General features: G+C 46.0%; 1 protein-coding gene and 1 long non-coding RNA gene across 3 annotated transcripts in view; one reads left to right on the top strand and one right to left on the bottom strand.

The window, feature by feature from the left end:
* FBXW4 (F-box and WD repeat domain containing 4) overlaps positions 1-19,249 on the bottom strand; it is a 64,348-nt gene extending 45,099 nt beyond the window's left edge. For both annotated transcript variants that reach the window (XM_013957636.2, XM_067300154.1), the window contains exons 1-5: positions 18,906-19,249; positions 8,288-8,383; positions 5,339-5,524; positions 4,037-4,169; positions 1,612-1,706 (exon numbers count right to left, since the gene is read on the bottom strand). In XM_013957636.2, the coding sequence (XP_013813090.2) occupies positions 1,612-1,706; positions 4,037-4,169; positions 5,339-5,524; positions 8,288-8,383; positions 18,906-19,171 (776 nt within the window). In that variant the 5' untranslated portion in view covers positions 19,172-19,249. The remainder of the gene's footprint in view (positions 1-1,611; positions 1,707-4,036; positions 4,170-5,338; positions 5,525-8,287; positions 8,384-18,905) is intronic.
* LOC136992469 (uncharacterized) lies at positions 18,959-20,804 on the top strand. Its single transcript, XR_010884740.1, has 2 exons — positions 18,959-19,039; positions 19,980-20,804. It is a non-coding gene; the product is annotated as an uncharacterized lncRNA (long non-coding RNA).
* Positions 20,805-21,088: the final 284 nt, after the last annotated feature.

The raw sequence follows: 21,088 nt of genomic DNA, 5'->3' as shown, positions 1-21,088 counted from the left end.
TGGAATTTTAATTAACTTCTCCCATCGTCAATATGTTAAGGAGCAGGGTTCCCATTATACGAGGTCAGTAGCGTGTTTCAGGCCCTGTTATATCAGCCGTCAAATTGAAGAATTAATGACGTGGCTAATTGGCTCTAATTCTCCACCCCCCAAAAAATATCAGTGGGGGCGGGGGAGTAGGGCTAGTGGGGGAGGCTGGTACAGTCTGCAGCCTCAAAAGAAAATGATAGTGCACAATTTAAGCCCACTTGTTCATGGGGTAGCTGTTCCACAGCCTCCCATTTATCACCCTGCAGGGAGGAAAGGGGTGGGGGGGGAAGACAGTGGGTAAATATTGTGACAGAGAGCGTGCACAAGTGTGCATGCCAGGGAGAGGAACGCTGTCCTGACAAGAGGCCACCTCAGTAGGTCATCACTTAGGAGTAGGAAGCAGCATGCTGCTGGGCTCTTCCCAGCCATGGCACTAGATCCAGGGCCAGTCTACTGGAAAAGGGGCCCTAGCAGAGCAGAAGACAGCAAAGGGCTTCTATCTAACATCCTGCAGCAGCACTAACACACGTGGCACTACTTCAAAAACACTATCTGTCTCAAACACTGGGAGCAGCAGGGCAGAGGAACAGCAAACAGAGCAGGCCCAGAGGGTCATTTCCCTGATAATGCCATTAGCTCCAAACCACTAGGTTTCTGCCGCTTCAAAACAAGCTCAGAAATCTAACAAGCACAAAATTATGGGAAATATTTTGGTATTGCACAAGCCTAAAATTCACTAGTTGCAGATATGACATGAACAGCAACAATGGCTCTTCTTCCTCCTTCCCTTGAGGAAGGCTAAGGAGGAATCTCTCTTGCAGAGGACCAGGTTAAAACTGCACCAAAGAGACAGATCATTGCTGGCCAGTGTAAGATTTTAAGAGTAAGAATTCAAATGTCTCAAATTTTCGCTTTCTCATGAACTAGAGCACTTTGGTAAACTGCTTGGAAGACACTTGTATAGGTATCACCCATACCTCCCATGCTGAAGCTGTAGTTGTAGCATCACATCTGTATTAGCAGCACAAGGCTACAGGCAGAAGAGCCTGGGAAACCATATCCCTGAACTCCACTCCCACCTTCCCCAATTCAGCATGCTCAGTTTCAAAGAAAACTGACCTTTCACCACTGCACACGGGTCCAGGCTAGCCTCCCAAACCAAACAGCAGGGATTTTTCTGCTTGGTATCTCTTCTGCCAGAGAGTTCGGTATAAGTTGGCATCTTTTCAGTGCAGAAGACCTCAAGACGATCTGGCTCATTGCTCCTAACTAGCAAGACAGAGTAGGGTAGAGAGCTGGCTATCCAGGGGAAAACAAGCAGATGCCACCTGAAGCAGTAACAGGAATGCTGTGGCCATTTTCACAGCCTGTTTATGAAGGGACCACTCTGCTGTACTGGGGAACGGAGAACACATGATCTTTCCAGAGCTCCTGCTGAAGGCACAAGCACTTGGTCAGCCTCCACCTAGATCAAGTCCTTGAAGTGTCACAGTAGCGCCTCAGAGAGATTTGCAGATACATATCCTATCCAACTCCTTACTTCTCTCTATTGGAAATTGGGAATAAAGAGATATCAGTTACCTTAATAATGGGCTGATAGCAATGGACCACACTCGATCCTCTGTCTGCACTGTGTGTAGACACTGCCCAACTCTGCCCGCGGACAGGGACCAAACCTAGAGAGAGAGATGCATGTTATGCCAGGTCACCCAGAAGGTGCAAAAGAAGGTAGGAGGCACACAGCTAATGAGCTGCCGCAACTGCCATGCTTCCCTTTCCGAGAGATCCTCTGACCGAATTCCCACTACTTATTTTTGAGAAGCAGAACCTTCAATCACAGGCAGAAAGAAGCACTTAAAGTTGCACAGACTCAGCTTATGACTATGACCTTCCATCCCACTTGACCACAGGGAACAGAGAGAGCACCCCAATACACCACATGCCTCTGGGGCAGCGTAGAGATTTCTCATCTTCTGTAGTTAAAGGAACAAGCACCAGGCTTTGTTCAAATCTCTGCTGTTCTCAAAGAGGTCTGGAAGGCTTTGCACCATGCCTGGAAATATCTTCCATTCATATTATCTATAAAATTAATTGTTCAGTGTCCTGTGAAAGGGGTTTGTGTAAAGCCATCCCCTCTGGACCAGGTTTCTTAAGCATACCCCAGGCTATTTTCAGAGAGGCCCTTCTTGCCCACTGACAATGTGAGAAAACCCCCTTCCCTCCCCCATCAGGGCACACATCCCCTTCCACCAGTTCACCCTCCCCATCACCTTTGATTCTGGGTCCTTACAAAGCCCCCCAGCTTCTCCCTGGGGCCTCTGCTCGTGGCCCTCACTTATCCAGCCTTGCCCCCATTCTTGGCTTATAGGACCTGAGCACCCCAGTCCTCTGTAACCTACCCCCAGTGTTTCACTTCAAGACTTCAAAGCTGGGAGTGCCCTATTTGTTTGTTTGTTGATAATGCCCAGGATTGCAGGCTATTCTTGTCAGCGGGGAATTTAGCACCTAGTGTCAGCAAAAGCAGCAGAAAAGCTTAACTCTTTTAAGGCATCCCTATCTCCTACAGGTTAAAAATATTGCTCAGAGCACACTATCTGGTGCCTATCACACAGGAATGTACATTAGCAGCTCTTCAGGGCTTAGCCCTAATCAACACTCAGCAGAGCTCTCAATAGCTTAGACACTTAGAGCCCCTTTAAAAGGCTGGTAGGGATTCCCTTCCACCCTCCAAGAGTCTCGTTCACGCAAACAAGGCAACCCACAAAAGCAATGATAAAAAATAAAAGGCGAACGTCTCTAGAGCCTATGCTGTAGGGAGCATTGGGTGGGCAAGATCTCACATTAGTTCCAGGAAAAACAGCCTTAATTCCTTTCTGGCCTTCAGGAATTTGTTCTCAAGGTCAGGGGAGGTCTGTCCTCCTGCTGCCAGGGAAGCAGCAAGAAGGCATGCTCCCAAAGAGGCTCTGCAGAACAGAGAGGAACAGCCCTGTTAAATGCCAGCCAAAGCAGCATCCAGACCTTGCTCACAGGAGGCAAGCAGCATCCCAGACAGTGCTCTTTCCATCTGAATACAGCTCTGCTTGGGAGTTATTTCACCCAGGAGCACACCCATCCAGAGGGACCAAGTAGAACAGATAGGGCAATGCCGCTTAGCAGCCTGTCAGGCAGTTACCCATTAACACACACTTCCTATAAAACCTTGAAAGAGACATTTAGGTCCCCTTGTCCCAGCTTCCCTTCTTATTAAACAGGAACAGTAGTTTTTCTTCTTACCTCCACTAACGCTCTGCGACACATACCAGGATGCGGAGAGTATACCAGGATCCTATCCTGAGCAACAGCCAAAGCTTTCAACACAGAGCATTTACCGACAATGAAACTAGTGGTTGTAAAGATGCTACGGGTACTGCATCATGCTAGCAGGACGAGGGTGAAACAACTGCATGGAGTTTCCTAAACTACTGAAACAGATCTGGGGACCAGCTCAGGAGAACAGCTCTCCAGGTCCACACAGGAACATGGTGCTGTCAACCAGATCCAAAGGACAAAAATCAACAAGCCTCTGCCTCAAAAAGAAACAGCCAAAAAACATGGTTCAGCAATGCCAATTAGAAGAGAGAAAAATGGAAGCTGGTGGTGTCCATAGCCGAACTTCACTCCTGGAAGCAAGGACATGCTTGAGATGCATAGGGCAAATTTCAGACTAACTGGCATGGATCTCCACACTGTTGTGTTAGACAAACACATAGTGAAAGAAGCAAAGCATTCTTCTATGCTTCCAGCTTAAACCAGCAGCTGATATACTGCCAAACCTCTTTCTTAAAAGCCTGGCACAGCAAACATCTTTTCAGAGACATGAGCTTACGCCAAGATACCCAGTGCTCCTCCTGCAGGCACACAAGCCAGGGCTCACAACAGTTCTGCTGACACTTAAACATTCATGGCACAAGACCTCTGCGGTCACCTCTGTGGCAGCACCTGCAGCAGCTGGATCATCACTGCTCACCTTTGCTGTTCTGTCCCGGGAGCCGCTCACAATGAGGCCGCCTTGGAAGTCCACACAGTTCACCTCCTGTTCATGCGCAGAAAACTTGACACTGTAAGAGCCATGGATCTTGTGAAGGACAATATTCCCATCCCTGAAAAACAAATCCCAAGGTGGGAAACTTGATCAGCTGCAGCTCCCCTGGCTGGCCAAACACCTTCCATTCGTGTTTGGGAGTGCCACTAAAAGGCCATGACTGATCTCTCAGGGGAGCTGAAATTCAAGCAATATTATTAACCCTCCACTCCCCACATATCACCCGTTCTCTTAAAAAAACCCACTTCTGGCCATTAAAAGCCTGATCTGCTCCACACAACAGCTTTTGCTGGGCACCTTTCCACCTGGGAAAGACGGGTTTAGGTTAAGCCACACAAACCAGCAGAGCAGCCATTCCTCCTCTTATTGTTTGAGCTTGCCAGAATCCCATCTGGATGCTGAACAGCTGGAGTAAGTGGACAAGCAAGCAGGTAGCTCTCTGCCATGCCTGAGCCTCAGCTTTTCATTCATTCCAGAGAAGCCACATAGAGGATTGTGTTTTGAAGTAACTACAAAGAAACTTAGACTTTTGTCAACCAATACATTTACTGGAATTTTAAATGCATGCCTTCATTGCCACCTGGATTTCAGTTGTGGGTTTGGGGCGGGGTGGGGGGCATGGGGGTTGTTGCTGTTTTAAAAAACAGGGGAGAGTCAAGACATCCAGTACAGACAGTCACACTTCTCCCAATTCTGTGCTGAAGTGCTGTGTACATTAATAGTTAAAACTTTATAAACAACAGTTCTGTCTTTTCCTTTAATTGAAAAAGCCTGGCTGAATGCAAAATTAATTGGAGAAGTTTGTGTGCTGGAAAGCTTGGCAGTTTTCCCCCTTTCCACAATTATATCAGTAGGTCTAATAAAGATATACTTGTCTCTAGAAAGCTTTATGCACAACTGCAGTCTCAGTTAACTAGCGGTTCTGAATATTAGAATACAGTCTAGTCACCCTGGCTGTAACAGGGAAAGAAATGAACCTTGCAGATCAGTCAGGATTATGTGGCACCCATCTACACAATTTTAAAAGAGAAAAGGGCAGTTCATACAGTCAACAGCACGAGATTCAGCTCCTTCATTGCTTTAGCAGAGTTTTTTTCAGGGCAGAACCAAATCATGCACAAGGATGCTCTATGGCAGGATTGACCTCTCTGCCTTCAGCTGAAGTTATACAAAACCTTTCCAATTTCATCACCATGCTCATTGGGCTCTCTCATACACCAAACTTACCCCCCTCCACTGACGACATGGGAGTTGACAAGAACAAAGCGACATACGTCCTCCTGGTGGCCAGAGAAGATAGCTTGAGGGTGGCGCTGCAAACCTGTACTGTCTGGACAGAGCCGGTAGGCCTCGATGTTCTCAGCTTGAGACAGGTACAAATACTCGCCATCCAGCTCCATCCAGGGCATCAAGCTGCAGACAGATAGCAGGTTTGGGGGGGGGGGGTGGAGAAGAGAAAAATAAAAAAAAAAAATTGAGAGAGAGATCATACACATACTCATACCAACAAAAGCAAACATTCACTCAAAAAAGACAGTGGAGTTGGAGCTGCTGCTCACATGCAGAAGCAGGGCTTAATATAGCAGCATGGCTAAGAAATGAAGTTTCTCTAGCAACATCCAGAGCAGATCACATTGCTGGCATTTTTCTGACCAAGAGTTGAAGAAAAAGACAAGCATGGAATCTCTGAAAGAGAAGATGGCCAAGAGTCTAATGTGTTTAGATAGGAAATACTTAAGGCTCCCTGACCCCTCTTGATGAGCCCTGCACTTTTTAAGAAACTAGACTATCAGGCATTTGTGAGCTATGTCGAGTATTTCTAACAGAGCCTTCAATATGAGGCTCTTTGTGTGAGCACAAACAGTCCTGATCCCGCAAATAATTTGCTGATGTCCTACAGAGGACATAAAGCTGCTGCTGTTTCACATCCGAGCAGAGGAGCAGGTCACATCAAGCACAGATCTTCCTACATACAGGAAGAAAGAAATCCCGCGTACTCTGTACCCTCACATGTAAGGCAGTAGGGTGAGAAGAAGCAGAGGCCAGAGGGTGTTCAGGAACTTTGTGTTCCTCACGCAGAGGAGGTGTTTTTCTACAGTCATACCTCTTTCACTTCTGAGCCAAAAGCAGCAGAAGAGCAACATCTCTTGATCTCCGTTGCTCATCTTTCAGAACAGATCATGCACCCTTCTGTCCCTTACTCTCTGTGGGACAGGGGCAATCTCCCTACAGAGAAGGGCCAGGCACAAAAGCCATGGCCTTCTTAAAGAGCTGTTCCAAAGTGCTTTGAAGATACAAGTTACAAGTGGAAAATATGCTTAAAAAAACAGAACAAGAGAAACACCCACATCCTTCCTGGGAAAACGAGAAAAAAAAGAGAGAAGTCACTCAAGCAATATCTGAATTAAGTGCATCATCACAACAAGTTTATTTATTCTTGAAACAAACCCAAAATACAGAAGACAGAACAGGCTACAATGGGCACCTAGACTGTGAGCTCTTTGCCTTTCTGTAGCCACCAGAGAATCAACAACTAAACCTTCTGGATACAGCAAGGCAAGCTACAAAGAGACATTGGACTCATGTCCATGGGGCACGGATGCATGAAATTGTCTCCACACTGCACACTTGTTGCCAAGTGCACCAATATCCATGCAAACACTGAGCAAAACCAGAGCCTTTCCATAGAACAACCTTTCAGCTTGCAGGCTATTAAGGAACAAGCTGCTTTGAAAGCAGGGGTCTTCTCATTTTTTGCAGCTCATTCATCCTCAGAGGTCATGATTTTCTGTGTCAATAGAGCCATCACACACAACCACACCACATACCATCACAACAAGGGACTAGGAGCAAGCAAGAGGACAGTTTATTAGACATGTCTGCTTGCTTGCATCTATCTCTAATAACAGGTTTTTAGTCACAGGGACTAAACAGTTGAGTGTAGGTTATAGTGTTCATTTGGGATTTGGTCATATACATGGAAAAATAAGAGGCATCTTTAGAGCAGCAGCTTTGGTTTAAGGCAGGCTTTGATTTCCTCTTCCTTCCTCCACTCCCACGCAGCCCTCTAAAAGCAAGTGAATATCCAGCTTCCTTAGACTATAGCCAGTTTCTGTGGTTCTTCTCCTGCTGCAATTTAGCTTTTACCTTTTTTCTATAGCTTTTTCATAAGGAGAAGTAACAAATTTGAAAGCAGGATAAATGAAAATTAGGGCATGCAGTTTGGATGGTGGCCTCATTAAATCTGCCCTTGCATTTTCACTTGGGAAGCTGGTTTAGTAATGATCTCAATATCTACAGAGCCCTTCTTCACAGATGGTCTCAAGCACTTCACAGGCAGGTATATAACCTGCACCATGAACCACTCTGTTCACTATAGCTGTCCCCAGGGCTTTAGACAAGCAGTGGCACAGTATCCACCACCTCAATCTACATAGCACCAAAAGGCACGTAAGCTCAGTAAGTCTCTGTTCTTCAGCAAATAACAAACCATAGTCCCTCTCATTTTTCCCCTTTGCCTAATGATGTGAAGGCTGAAACTTTAGATGTACTTCTCAGGCATGAGACCCATCTCATTCCTTGCTTTGAAAAGTGAGTACACCTTTGCAAGCAAGATTTTGACAGCAACAATCTCCTCTAATTAGTGTCAAATATACATTTTGTTAGTAGAGCAGGGAAGCATAAGGTAGAACTAACGTTTTAGATTTGCATGTCCAAATCTAGGGACAGGACAAAGTACATAAGAAAACAAGCATTTTGAGGAGACACAAAGAACAGGAGTCCACATACGGGGTCAAGGCATGCTCATTGCAAGAACAGTACAGAAAATTGCCCATGGTATATAGCAATAGATAGGCAAGCTAACTTTTAAGGCACATAGTTTGGAGTCTGAAGTAAAGATTACTAAATCCAACTAGAATTGCACAGGTCATAACAATGCCAAACTCCGGCTCTTACTGAGAAACTCTTGGCTCTCAGAGTGAATATCTAGGGTCAGACAGCACATCCAGTTATGTTGCAGCCAGCCAGCAACATCCAAAACAGGCCAGTGATACCATTTGTAAAACCCCACGGATCAAAGGGAGCATGAAATGTCTCATTTCAGGGCACGGAGGCAAACCCAGAGCCCCTTAGCAGCTGACACAGAACAAAGTAGAAGAGAAAGGAGCCACTTGCTTGCGTTTCCATTTCAGCAGTATCTCCCTCCGGCAGCGTCCGTGCCTCCAGTTCTGAGAGACTTTCACCCTTTCTTTCACTGGAACGCCAGCTGCTCTGCAAAGAAAGAGATGAGATGAGCAACCAGGACTGATGCCATACAGAGAACACACACAAACAAGTTGGTCACAGGTACATTCTCACTCTGGTTCCACAAATGATGAACTGGCAAACACTGTTAGGGCCTGAACCACACTTGAGCAAAGGCACTTGTGAGAGTTGATGAGAGAGGAACACTGAGCAGAGTGGGCGCTTGTCAACAAAGCAGGCCATCTCCAATGATTGCTACAGTAAAAGCTTTAGATCTGACCAAGAGGTGATCTGGTATGCTGAGTACAACACAGGTTCAAACAAAATGTAATCAAAGCAAGAAGACATTAAAAAAAAAAAAAAAGACCAAAGAAACAGAGCATGACTCTTCTAACAGAGACTAAAGAAAGCCAGTTAGAATAAGGACAACACCACACAAGAACAGGTGGAGGAAAAATTAGGAGTACACTGAAACTGGAAGTCAGAAGAAAGTGTCTAGCCAGCGCTAGCAAAGAAACCTCTCCAGACCCTCACCTGCCTGACAACAACATAACCAGATACAGTAACTAGAGATCAAGATAAATTCAGACTAAAAATAAAATGTATTCATCTGTGTAGCCCTCCAATACACACACACAAAAGTAAAATTGACCATCCTTTGCCACAGCTCAAAGGACAGAGAATCCCACTGCACTGCTGTAAATGTCTCTATTTACAGTCAAAGTTACTAAAAGATTGACTGCAGTTCATAACTTTGTTTTGTATCTGAGCAGCTGGGTATTTGGAGAACCACTGGTTTAAGCACACAAGAATACCACTTACCTCCTCAAGTAAACCAGCAACCACGCAAAGCAACAAGGCAGGATTTGCCAAAAATGAGATGGGACAGGCCAAGATCAACACAGCTCAAAAGGTGACCAAAGGTAGGTACCACACCTGGAGCTCAGGCCTCTTTAGTGTCTAAATGACTACTTTATTAAGTCACCCAATTCAAGCATCTGTTCAACATCTATTTTGCTTTCACGATCCAGGGCTGATTAAAGAGAGGAGGAAAAAAGAAAAGGCAACTTTAATTTCTCTCTTTCTCATATTTTAAGCTTAAGTATTCAATATTCAATAGCTGCTGGTAGAAAGGATCAGAGAAGTACAAACACAAGAAGCTTTCCAACTTTTGTAACTGGGGATTGTGAACCATCTTATTACATTACACCGAGATTTTTCCTTTTTTATGCATTTCTCAATGGCAAATAGTTCCCAGCCACATAGGATGAAAGGAAGATCAGGGACTGGTGCCCACACCAGGACCAGTTCCCTCCTCCCATTCCCATAAAGCCCCCAACCCACTTCCCAAAAGTGACATTTTTGGGTGCTCTATCATTTTTAAAACAAAGATTAGCTCCCTGTAAATAAACATCTCCTGTGGCTGTTAATGCGTGTAGGAATCTCTAACCTGGCCCTAGGGCCTGGCCAGATTCTCATTTTCCCAGCCTTTCCTCCATAGCCTCAGGCTCCTTTTTCTCTGCTCACCCTTCCCTCCCCTTTTCTATGCTTTCCGGCACTTAGTCACCATTATAATTTGACTGCATTCCTGGGCATGGGACCCATTTTAAACAAAAACAGAAACCACACACAGAAAAGCTTTTCGTCCCCCAGAAACCTTTGCAACTATAAGTTTATGATCAGTAGAGCCACACCAGACAAAGAGCTCAGAGCTTCCTAAATTCACTTTTATTTCTCTTAATCCTTAAGAAAAAAAATTATCTCTAGAGTTAGCCTAGGCTGCAAGAAGAGGAATTCCACTTTTAAGAGAGGACTTGCTGGAGTTTGTGGGGCCAGATACCGTCTGAGATGAGGAATGCACAACACTGAAAAGTCAGGTCAGGTCCAGCAGCCTCCTCACTGCTTATTACTCTCCCAGACAGAGTTCAGGCTCTCCGCCTACATTCAATTCCATTCATTACTCCGAAACACTTCTCCTCCCCACCCCTCAAACCTCAGTTAAAATCTGTACGTGGGGAGAACTTAAGTCACTAGCTTTCAGTGATGGAAAATGCACTCACGCCCCAACCTCCCCAACACGTACTGGCCCAAGCAGACATCCTGAGCTCAATGCACAAACCCTAAGACTAAATATAATTTCCAAGGCTCTAAAAAAGGGTGAATTCAAGGTCAAAAAAGCAGCCTCCACCTTATACAGCTGGTCACTTTCCTAGCTGAGAGATGGCAGGCCTTGATCCTCCTGCTGCTGAAAGAGGAATTTCAAAAGAGACGGTCATGCATTGGCTTGGCTCAGGGTACCAGTTCACTACTTCGGTTACTGTTGGTAGCAGTGCACCGTGTTCTTTCATGTATGTCAACAGGAGGTGCGCGCACGCGTGTGTGCGCGCACGTGTGTGTGTGTTGGGTGGGTTGTTTGCTGGGGTTCTGGCTTCTCACTGCCACCCCCTGCAACACACACATACACACACACTATTAGTGGATATATTATTTTTCCAGCCTGCTTCCTCCATACAGCAATTTTGGACTGAGATAGTTTAAACACATCTTAGAAATGCCCACCTTGTATAAGTAGAAATGTCTGGGGGATAAAAAGCAGAGGCAAGAGAGGGAACTGAATATATGGAGAGCATGAGACAGAAGATGCAGAACCTGAACTGATACACACCTCCCCTTTGCCAAGATCAGGGCAGTAGAGACTGAACTGTGACAATTTTCAAATGTTGGTCAGAGACATTTGATTCCCGATAGCAAGAGGAGTTAAATCCAGCCTACTGATGGAATCAAGTGCTGAGATATAATTTGATTTGCTTCTTCAATAGCACTCCCCGGAACGACTCCCAAAATACATCAAAGGTGATGAGCATCACAGCAACACTCTAGAGCAATTCTCAAAACTTAGCAAGTTAAAAAGGGTATCACCATATAGATTTAATCATTTGACAAAAATGATCCTTTTTCTCCCTACAAAGACTCTTCTGCTTCAGTCTTTCTGCACATGCAAATCTTTACGAATTGCTCCACAATTATCTGAGACAGTCAACAGATGTCACACCCCCACAGTGAGTGGCTGATTTAACCAAGTACCTCCCACTTCAGCAACTGGATTGAACATCCAAAAATTCAGGAGACTGACCTACCTCACAAGGCCTGATGCTACGTAATATGCAGCAGAGAGACTATGATTCCCAAGCCAATGAACAACCTGACCTTCTTTAGGACAGAATCCAGCAAAATACTAAACCACATGCTTAAAATTCAACATATGCTTAAGTGCTTTGTGGAATCAAGACCTTGGCATCCAAGTTTTAAGAAACCCCACCCAAAAGACCGTGGGAGGCTGACTCATTGGGGAAGGACTACCCTGGTTTCATCAGGATCCACATAGCACTACACTGGAAAGCAGCACCAGGGCATAGAGCACCAGGTGACTAGGAAATCAAAGCAACATGCCACAGCTGCTCTTCAACACTGAAGTACAGTCCAGCATCCTAGAAGAATGGCAAGAAACACAGGGTGAAGGAATTGGTGAACATCATACATGAAAACTCAGCAAAATTCAGCCAAAACGTCTTTAAAGCCCACACATAGATCACAGTCCACCATTTTACCACCTGTGCTAGGGGGTCACAACTCCAATAGCTTATGAAGTTGTATGTTTCAGAAGATATAAGGCTGTCTTTGTTATTAGCTAATTAATCCAAAAAGCACTCAATCAGGAACCCAAACCATGCAGTGCAATACGTGACCTGAGCTAAAACATGCTTCCAGTTGCATGCACGCCTGATGCAAGTCCCCTTTAAAGAGACTTTGTTACGATAAGGAGAAGACAAACACTTCTTATAGCCTGAGAGGGAGTTTCAGGATAAAAATCATCTCAACCAACCTGCTATTAGGATTTTTTCACTTCCCCCTTCCTATCTCACCCCACTCTACAGAAAAAGTTAAAATATTTTGCTCAAATTATGGATTTCCTCTCTTTCTTGGCAGAGTTACCAGAAGAAACATAATATTCCTTCTGGAGCATGCTTCCCAGCTGTGGAAGTGAGAGACTGGGACCGTCCCCATCAGTGCTGCTGACCCAGGTGACCTCTGCCACCATGGCAGTTACTGGCCTGGGCCCCAAAAGAAAGAATCATTCAGCCACAGAAAAAAAGCACATTTCCTCTTAAAGCTTCACCTCCAGCAGTCTGTCCCCTCCCCAGCCAAACGCCCATGCCATCATGAACAGTATTTCTGCGAGAGCAAGATCTTTGTGTTTTACTGCATCCCAGGGAGATTCCTACTGGCCGTCTACAATTTCAGCATGTGCCAAAACAATGGTGCCTGCAACAACACATACCACATTATAGAAGATAACACCAACATGTCATATTGTATATTTTCCCAGCTGCATGGAGCATCCTAACCCACAGAAGACCTTCACATTTTGCTACATTTTAAGTGCTGAAGAGCTCATCTGGAAATGCAAGTCTGCAGAGGCCTGATGAGACTGAACCTCTTCTGTGGACAGAATCTGCTGTCTGCACCAGAGCTGTCACCAGCCTGCCTCAAGAAGGGTCACACAGAGGAACAAATAGGTCACAGTGGCTAAGCTCCACTTTCAACCTTGGCCCTGTGGCAGAGATGGCTAACACGGGGACCAACTGCACTTATTTGTGTAATCAGGACACACCTGTTGAGTGGCAGGGTCTCAGCGCAGTTGCAAGGCACAGGCCACCAACAGACAGCCAAGAGGGAAAAGCTATTTATGTCAGGAGCTCCTGTTGCTGTCCTCAACAAGTCAGCCTGCTTTCAAAACGGCTCTTCCAGCATAAAAATTCCACCTGAATTCCTTTAGCACATGCCCCTTATTTAGCTTACTGCCAGGTTCACAGTCTGTCTTCTACGCTCCCCCCCCTCTATTTGACACGGGTTCAAATAACTGAGACAGAAGGGCTCTGCAGACTATCTTCTTGCTGTTCCTCACCTTCTCTGGAGCATCTACACCATCTCAGATAGACATTACCAGACAGCAGTAAACCTGCACTCCACCTCACAAATCCTGTGAGAGATCCACCTGCACGAAGAAGCCAGAGACTAATCAGAAGGAGAGCTGCAGGCAAGTTTCTGTACACACAGTGAAGACATGCACCCTCACATATGCTTCCCAAGGAAAAAAAAAAAAAAATCACCAACTCTAAGCCCGATCAGTCTACCCCCTCCTTCACAGGATGATCCCACACCTTGCCATGGCAGGACTTTGACTCTCTCAGGAAGTTATACAGACTCTTTGGAGCCAAAACCTGCGCTGCTTCAGAAAAATGAATAGCCCTGGGAAGATCTGAGCAAACCTGCAGCTGCTAAGCAGTAGTCATGTCTATTCTGATTTGAAAGAGTAGACTGTCAGGGTACTATTTGGATAGAGCAAAATCACATACAGCTACTTCACTTACGCAGCTTACAGGAGTAATAGCAACAGGCACAGCACACATTTGTCAAGCCCTGAACCAGATAAAATTCTTCTTTCACTTTGAACTGATGAAGATTTTAAGGGGAGGGCAGGCAGGCCAGAAAAAGCTCTTAGAAACAATTTCACATTCCCAGCATAAGAAGCAGTTTATAGATTGCAGAACCATCTCGACATATCTACCCTGCCCAGAATTAACAGTTTAAGAGGCAGTAAGAGTCTAACAGGAGTTTCTAAAAACCACCGAGTTTTCCAGCACAAAGCAATAGCTGTGTGCCCTCTTCCAGGCTTTTGCCGTTATTGCAATATCCTCCCCAGGGTATTCTCATTCTCCTCTGCATCATCTGCACCACTTCACTGCCTATTTCATTTTTGACTTAAAGTAATGAAACTTTAGCAAAACAAGTTTTAAAAGATGAAGGAAACTGAAGTAGCTTTACAGGCACTCATGCTCCCTTCCTCCTCTAGTAGGGAAGGCAGAGGTCTCCTATAATTGCTGTCGTTTGCATTTGGACTTGACTTGCAGAGATTGGCCATTTCCTGCTCCTGCAGGTGTATATATATATTTTTCCAAGAACTGGAGAAAATGCTACTTTTATTAACCCATAGAAATGCTTCGACAAGCTCTTAAATACTCAAAGATGATAAATTCACCCATGAACAAACCTATTTTTCTGAACTGGAAAATATACCACGATCCTAGTGGGCAAGGCAGGACTGGAGATGGGCAGAGAAAAAACATGCAGTGGAACATTTCTATATTTTGACAACAACTATTAATACATTACAAAGAACACACTGTCAAGCTATTTAGGTTGCAGATCTAACTTGTCCTCTAAAATTCCTTTGTAGCAAAGAGGAAGTAAGTTTAGCCCAGCTGCAACTTTATTCCTTTCTTCCATGCTTTAAATAAAGAACCACCTTGCAGCGAGTTCCCTGCCCCTCCGATTTCTCCAGACCAAGGTGGTCCAGCGAGCAAGGCACAAGATGAGGGCTCAAAGCACCATCTTCTATTCCTGGCTCTGACACTGACCTGCTGCACAGAGGGCAGCTTGGTTCACATCTCTCTGCCTCCGCTTCCCCTCCCAGCCCGTGTTTACCCTTTCTATTTAGGCAGCAAGTTCTTCAGGGCAGAGACTGCTCTCCCTGGGCCTGCACAACAGCTGGCAAAACAGACTCAGGCCACCAGACACTACCGTTGTATCACTATTTGCACCAAAAAACCCGAAGGCTTCGTGCTACTGCTCAGCTCAAGGTTAGTCACAGAGGGAGCTATTAAGCCATTATTTTTCTGTGATATGACGTTATTTTTCTGCCATATATTTTTGAACAGAAATGCTCTATGAACCTTACATCATGGACATAGGGCCTGGCTCTTACTTGGGCAGTTCTTATGATTGAGCGAAGCAAAACTCTCCAGAATAGGGACTATCTTTTTACCATCCCCATTACAAGGTCTTGTTGCACTACAGGATTATACATAAAACTAATGTGACTGTACAGAACAAGCGGCAGCCAGACACAGAGAGGCTTGTAGGACAGCTGTCAAGAGCCACATAAATCTAAAACCAGTGGATACTTCCAAAATAGCACAGTAATATTTTATTAAGCATTTACTTACTGTTAATTTGAAGAAGAAAGAGTATTTTTAATGCTAAAAAGGGGTTAAGAACCTTGCTGAATCAGGCCCTACAATCCCTAATACACATTAATTCACACTGATGTAACCTAGTGAAAATTTTTCTCCCCCCCCCATATGGAATGAAATGTACAGAAACATTGCTCAAAGCAAATTTGTTTCTTCTTCCTTAACTGCATGATTGAATCAATACCTTAAATACTTTACTTACACCTGCAGGTCCTGATTAGCTAAGTTTACTAGAAAGGGCAAATATGAGACACTGCCAATGTTATGAATATGCCTTTCACCATAACAGCTAGTATCTGGGATTAAGTTTGTATCTTCTTTTGACATTAGCAAATCAATTTAAGGTTGTTTAAGTCTAAGTACATGTTCAGAGATAAACAAAGCAGGCAATTTTTAAAGGTGCATAGTCAACGTGAGAAGTAAAACTATTAAACTTATTTTTTGAAAAATATCTAGGTACTGCAATTTCACCTTTCCATGATGTAAACAGCTAGAGTTTTGCAGCCAGTTTCTTAGAAAATTTCTCTCTTCCCTATTTTGGCATAAAAGATTCTTATAGACAAGCTGACCATGCAAACCGTTGTTTCACATACAAGCTAAAGCCTGTTGCTCTGACCATCTTGTTACAATAATCTTCAGATACACCTGACAGAAACAACATTTTAAAGAAATGGTGTCATTTTCAAGTTAATCACCCTTTAAGAAACTGGGGAAGTGGGGGAGGGGGATAAGTTTCACAGCTATCTTACACATTAGGCTCAAATTATCTCTATTTACAAAGCATTAACAGATGGCTTATCAAAAGCCATTTAACAGCAGAAATGATCGAACTAGTACTGAGATGTTTTTTGTTCTAAACAGTAAATATTCCCTATACTGGTTTTTAACTTGTGCCAGCCTCTCTGGGACCATCAGTTTAAGATCTAATGTTAGAACCATGCATGTTATTTCATTAAGCACATTTACCATAAACGGTTCCAGCCTTCGCTTTCTCAATTGCGGACAGTATTGCACAAAAACCTCTTAAAAACAAAAAACCAAAGCGTTCACCTCATGCAATGCTCTGCAGAACATGCAACAGAACTTCGGCTCTCAAGTGGATTCAAAGCTAAGCTAGACAGACTCAAGATTTGCCCTATATCACTAAGCAAGAAGAGTTATCGAGAAGGTCCAGCTATCCATCATCTTCATCACTGTTCACCCAGTGATATTTTAGCTTGAACATCTACTTAGCTCAGGTTTAACCTTCAGTGAGCAGGCTGCCAGGTTGCTATTTAGAATTACTATCAGGAAGAAAGATTGCGTGCCCAGAAGCTTATCTCTACCCCCTCCCCATGCATCAGTTAGCCTAATAAAATACAACCTCTCTCCGCAAACCTAACTCCCTCAAATGCAGTAAGAGTCCTCATCTTGGAGACATGCGTGAGGGGCGGGTGGTATAGAAAAGACAAGGCTATTTAAAACCCTCAAACTGCAACAGAGAATATTTAACTCTTGTTAAGCCAAGTACAAAATCTATAACTGTACCGCATCGCAGTACATACATTCATGGAGATTCTTTTGGAGATGTACAAAACCCAGTCCCCTCCTTCTGAGATAGGCCCTTGTCTTTATCTGTTGCCAAAACTGTCTACCCTACCGGAGCAAAACTCCTGCAAGTGTCCCAAGATGCTGGCACAGAGTGAAAACAGGTGCTTGGCTTTCAGGTATTGTCCAAAAGATCTGGCACACTATCTGTTTCAAAGAACTGAAGATTGTGAGCCCTCCACTAGGTTAAAAGTAATTAAAGGATTCACCCACCAGCCTCAAGGCTCCTGCATAACAAGCTTGTAATGCCACTTTGTGTATTATCTATGCTTGAACTCCCTAGGACCAGGGTAGTGATGACCAATGCTAAAAGCAGCACTCAGTAATAGAGATGTTTAAAGAAAACTTGAAAATAAGACTCAGCACAAAAGCACATCCTAGAATTACTACAGAAATTGTTCATAGCAAACCTAACAGCGTAGAAAACCCTAGGAGTTTGACACTCAAGTACCCTTCCTTTCACTTAAAACCTCTGACCTAACAAACCTCCTCTGAAGCTGTTTATAGACCTGCATTCCTCCACGGGGGGAAATGGTGGTCCTTGCATATGCTGCACCTGCTCTGCTGTACACCTGATCCCTCTCGCAACCAAAGCTGCATTGTATCACCTTATCCTTAATGAAAAAATACAGAACTTCATTTCCTCAGTAGACAAAATAATATATCACAGCAGACAGAATCCAGAAGTCACAACGCACAGCCATTCTGCAGCCCTCGCTCCTGCTGACTTCAAAGGGAACTGCGCTTAACTTACAAAGTTCAGTCCTTGGTTGCGATGACCGTGGTCTGCAACCCCCGCTCTACAAAGACTGAATGGTTGAAGCGCTGGGCTGAAAACCCAACACGGGGATATTGCAGCACCGCAGAAGTTCTGATCTTGCTCGCAGAAGCTGTACCTCTACCTCTAAAGTCTGTGCTATTGATGAGACAGCAAAACAGGCCTCAAGCATTGACATCCCTTCTTTTACGATTCACGTCAACGCAGTGCGTAAGGAAAACGCACCGAGTCACCGAATGACACACAAGAGACTGGGCCGGCAGCAAAAGGGAAATGCAGGAAGTAGCCTGTAGATCCCAAGAACGCGATTTTCCTCTTGGGATCCCTAATGCAGCAAGGAAAGCCCAGGCTGCACGGCTGCCTCTGAGTGGTGTTTCGCACACTAGTAAGTTCGAGAGAGGGAACACAGTGTTTGGGCTCTTCCCCGCCAGTGCCCAGGCCGAAGCCCAACAAGGCGCTTCACCCAGAAGGAAGCTTTGTCACACACAGCAGAGCCGACTCGGCTCTCACCTATTCCTAACCTAAGGTGTGCTGAGAGCTGGAAAAAAACGCTAAAGAGAAAAAGAAGAAGGAGACTCCTGCCACCAGCAGTTTAAAACCCAGAAGCCACAAGGAGTCCAAGGGCCCCTTCTCCGTGATAGCAGCAAGCTGCTCCGTGAGCAGGAGACTCCAAGAAACACGTACTGCTGGGACCCCCGCCATGAAGACTCTTGCGCATCCTCGCGGGGACGGGGAGCGAGACCAGCGCGTCCCCGCCACCCCCGGGGCTGCGGCGGCCCCGGCAGGGCCCCCCGGCCGGGCCCCCCGGCCCCGTCCGCCACGCGCGGTCCCTCCCCTCGCGGGGGCGGCCCCGCGGCCCTTCCCCTGCCCTCGCCGCCCCTGCTGGCGCAGGCCAACGGCGGCGCAGCCGCGCTTCGAGAATAGCCCCCCCTCCCCTCCGCCCCGCCGCGGCAGCGGGGAGCCCCCCTTAGCGACTACGCCAGCAGCGCAGAACGCCCCTTAGCAACCAGCTAGGCCGCAGCATCCCCGGCCTTTCCCGGCCGCCGCGGCCGCCTCCCCCCCGCCCTTCCGCCGCCGCCGCGGCGCTTACAGGTCGGTGCCGAGCTGGGTGAAGCCGGAGTTGAGGCAGCCGCGGGCTATGCGCCTCCAGAGGACATCGCGGCTAGTGAAGAAGCGCAGGCGGCGGCAGACCTGGCCCAGGCGGCCCAAGGCCTGCGCGTCCAGGTAGGAGCAGATGAGGAGCAGCAGCTCCTCGGGCAAGGCCCAGAGCGGGGAGGAGGAGGAGGAGGGGGGAGGGGAGGCGGCCCGGGATCCCCCCTCCGCCTGGGGGGATCGGGGGCTGCCCTTCCTCCCCATGGAGCAGCAGCTCCCGCCCCTCCTCCCCGGGAGCCGGAGCTGCTGCTGCCCGGGGGAGGCCAAGCCATGGACGGGGGCAGCCGCTCCCCAGTCACATGGGGCAGGAGCCGCTGCCTGTCACTGCCCCCCTCCGGGGGAGGAGGCGGCGGCCGGGGGGGGCACAGGCCCTGCCGAGCCCACCCTCGTTAGCGAGTTAATTCGTTAACGGGAGCCGCTGGGGCTCTCCCGGCCCCTGCCCGCTGCGGAAGTGCCCCCCCCCCCCGTCCCGTCCCGAGCCGCCCGGCGCACGGGTCGCTGTCCTTCGTAGCTAGGGTTAATAACGTCACCTTCTCCGTTTATTTATTAATGATGTGAATAATTCATGGCGGGGAGGGCGATTCCAGGTAGCTAGCGCATGTGCTCCACCACCTGGAGCAGCCCCCGCTGGGCGCAGCACCCCTGCCAAGGAGGGTGAAGAGCAAGGTGATTAATGCTCATTAATTATCCTTGAGCAGGGTCAGGAGCGCCTGTCACCCTTGAACAGACAGCAGGGGTCAGCCGGCGTTGCACGGCGGTTTTCAACTCTCCCAGGTTCCTGGGCCTGAAAGAAAGGGTCTTCCCCATGTAAGAGCGGGCCCTGCCTGCAGCGGATTTAGGGCTGGCTTTCCGTACGGACGCTTCCGTGCAGTCAGTTCCCCATCCAGGGCTCCACAAGGCAGGGGCTGAAAAGCCCTCTCCCTTCACACGTGCGTGTGTGCACACACACATGCACACTGCCACGAAGGAACTGAACAGTTCCTAATAACTGAGTCATTGTTGCCATCCACAGGAGCCTGGAGTACTGACAGCACAGAATGATTCTGATCCAAAGCGGCAAAGCTGCTCTCCGCAGACAGTGGAGCAGGAAAATATGAGTATAGTGTTGTTATTCATTCTTATAGTATTTTCCACTCTATGGAAGACTGAAATGTTTGAGGAGATTTCTCCCTCAAAATTAAAAGATAATTAAATTGTAAGAAGTTCATCATCTGCCTAGAACGCTTTGTACAGGTATCACTTACGCACCACAGACTGCATCTCCTCTTGCACAGTGGAGCAGGAAAATAAATTTCAGTGTATAATGAGGTTACCATAGCAGACAGGCCTTTAGACAGTACTTACGTCCTATTCCACAAGGTCATCTTGTCTGTATAATCTCAAGCATTTAGGTATTCATAGGACTAAATCACCAGCTCTGGAAGCCTTGTATTCTAGAGGTTCAGAGCTGCTGGCTGAGGAACTGTCTGATCCATTTACACTGAGTTTTAATACAGCCTGGAATTCAGGGAAGTTCCAGAAGACCAGAAGGCAAATGTTTTATCAGCATTTATAACAAGTGAATCAGATGGCCTAAGTAATTAAAAGATTTATCAGCCTAAGTTTTTGCTCAGGTAAAATAACAGCACATCTGGTACAGGACTTAAGTAGCTAATTGAAAGGGAGGTAATATAATGAACGTCACTTAACATGAGTTTATGGAAGAGAGGCATGAATGCAGTTTTGTATCAAATTAACTTGGTATCTTTTTGATGACATTAAATGTAAGTAAATGCAATTAACTTTTTGTAATCAACTGACAATGTTTGAGACATTAAATATATTAAAAGTTGAATAACTTTTCTGTCTTAAATTGTTAGTGCAAGTATATATTTATTATCAAGTTGGTCTTTCTTAGTGGGTCCCACAGAGACAGTTTGTTGACCCCACACGATTTAATATTTTATTAGTGTCCTAAAAAAAATTCTGAAATTGTTATTAGCAAAGCTTTGTAGAAGGCTTAAAGCCTGAGGGAAGAGTAAATCATGCAAAGGATGTTCATGGCTGCAGAACTCCATGTTAAGTTTAGGCATAATCAGATTGTATGTATTTCAATCAAGCCAAACGTAAAGTCTCACATCT

The sequence above is a fragment of the Apteryx mantelli genome, chromosome 7 (genome assembly GCF_036417845.1).
Source record: "Apteryx mantelli isolate bAptMan1 chromosome 7, bAptMan1.hap1, whole genome shotgun sequence".
In the NCBI taxonomy this organism is placed as follows: Eukaryota; Metazoa; Chordata; class Aves; order Apterygiformes; family Apterygidae; genus Apteryx; species Apteryx mantelli.
Note: the sequence above shows the minus strand (reverse complement) of the source record. Positions and strands in the feature narration are given on the sequence as shown.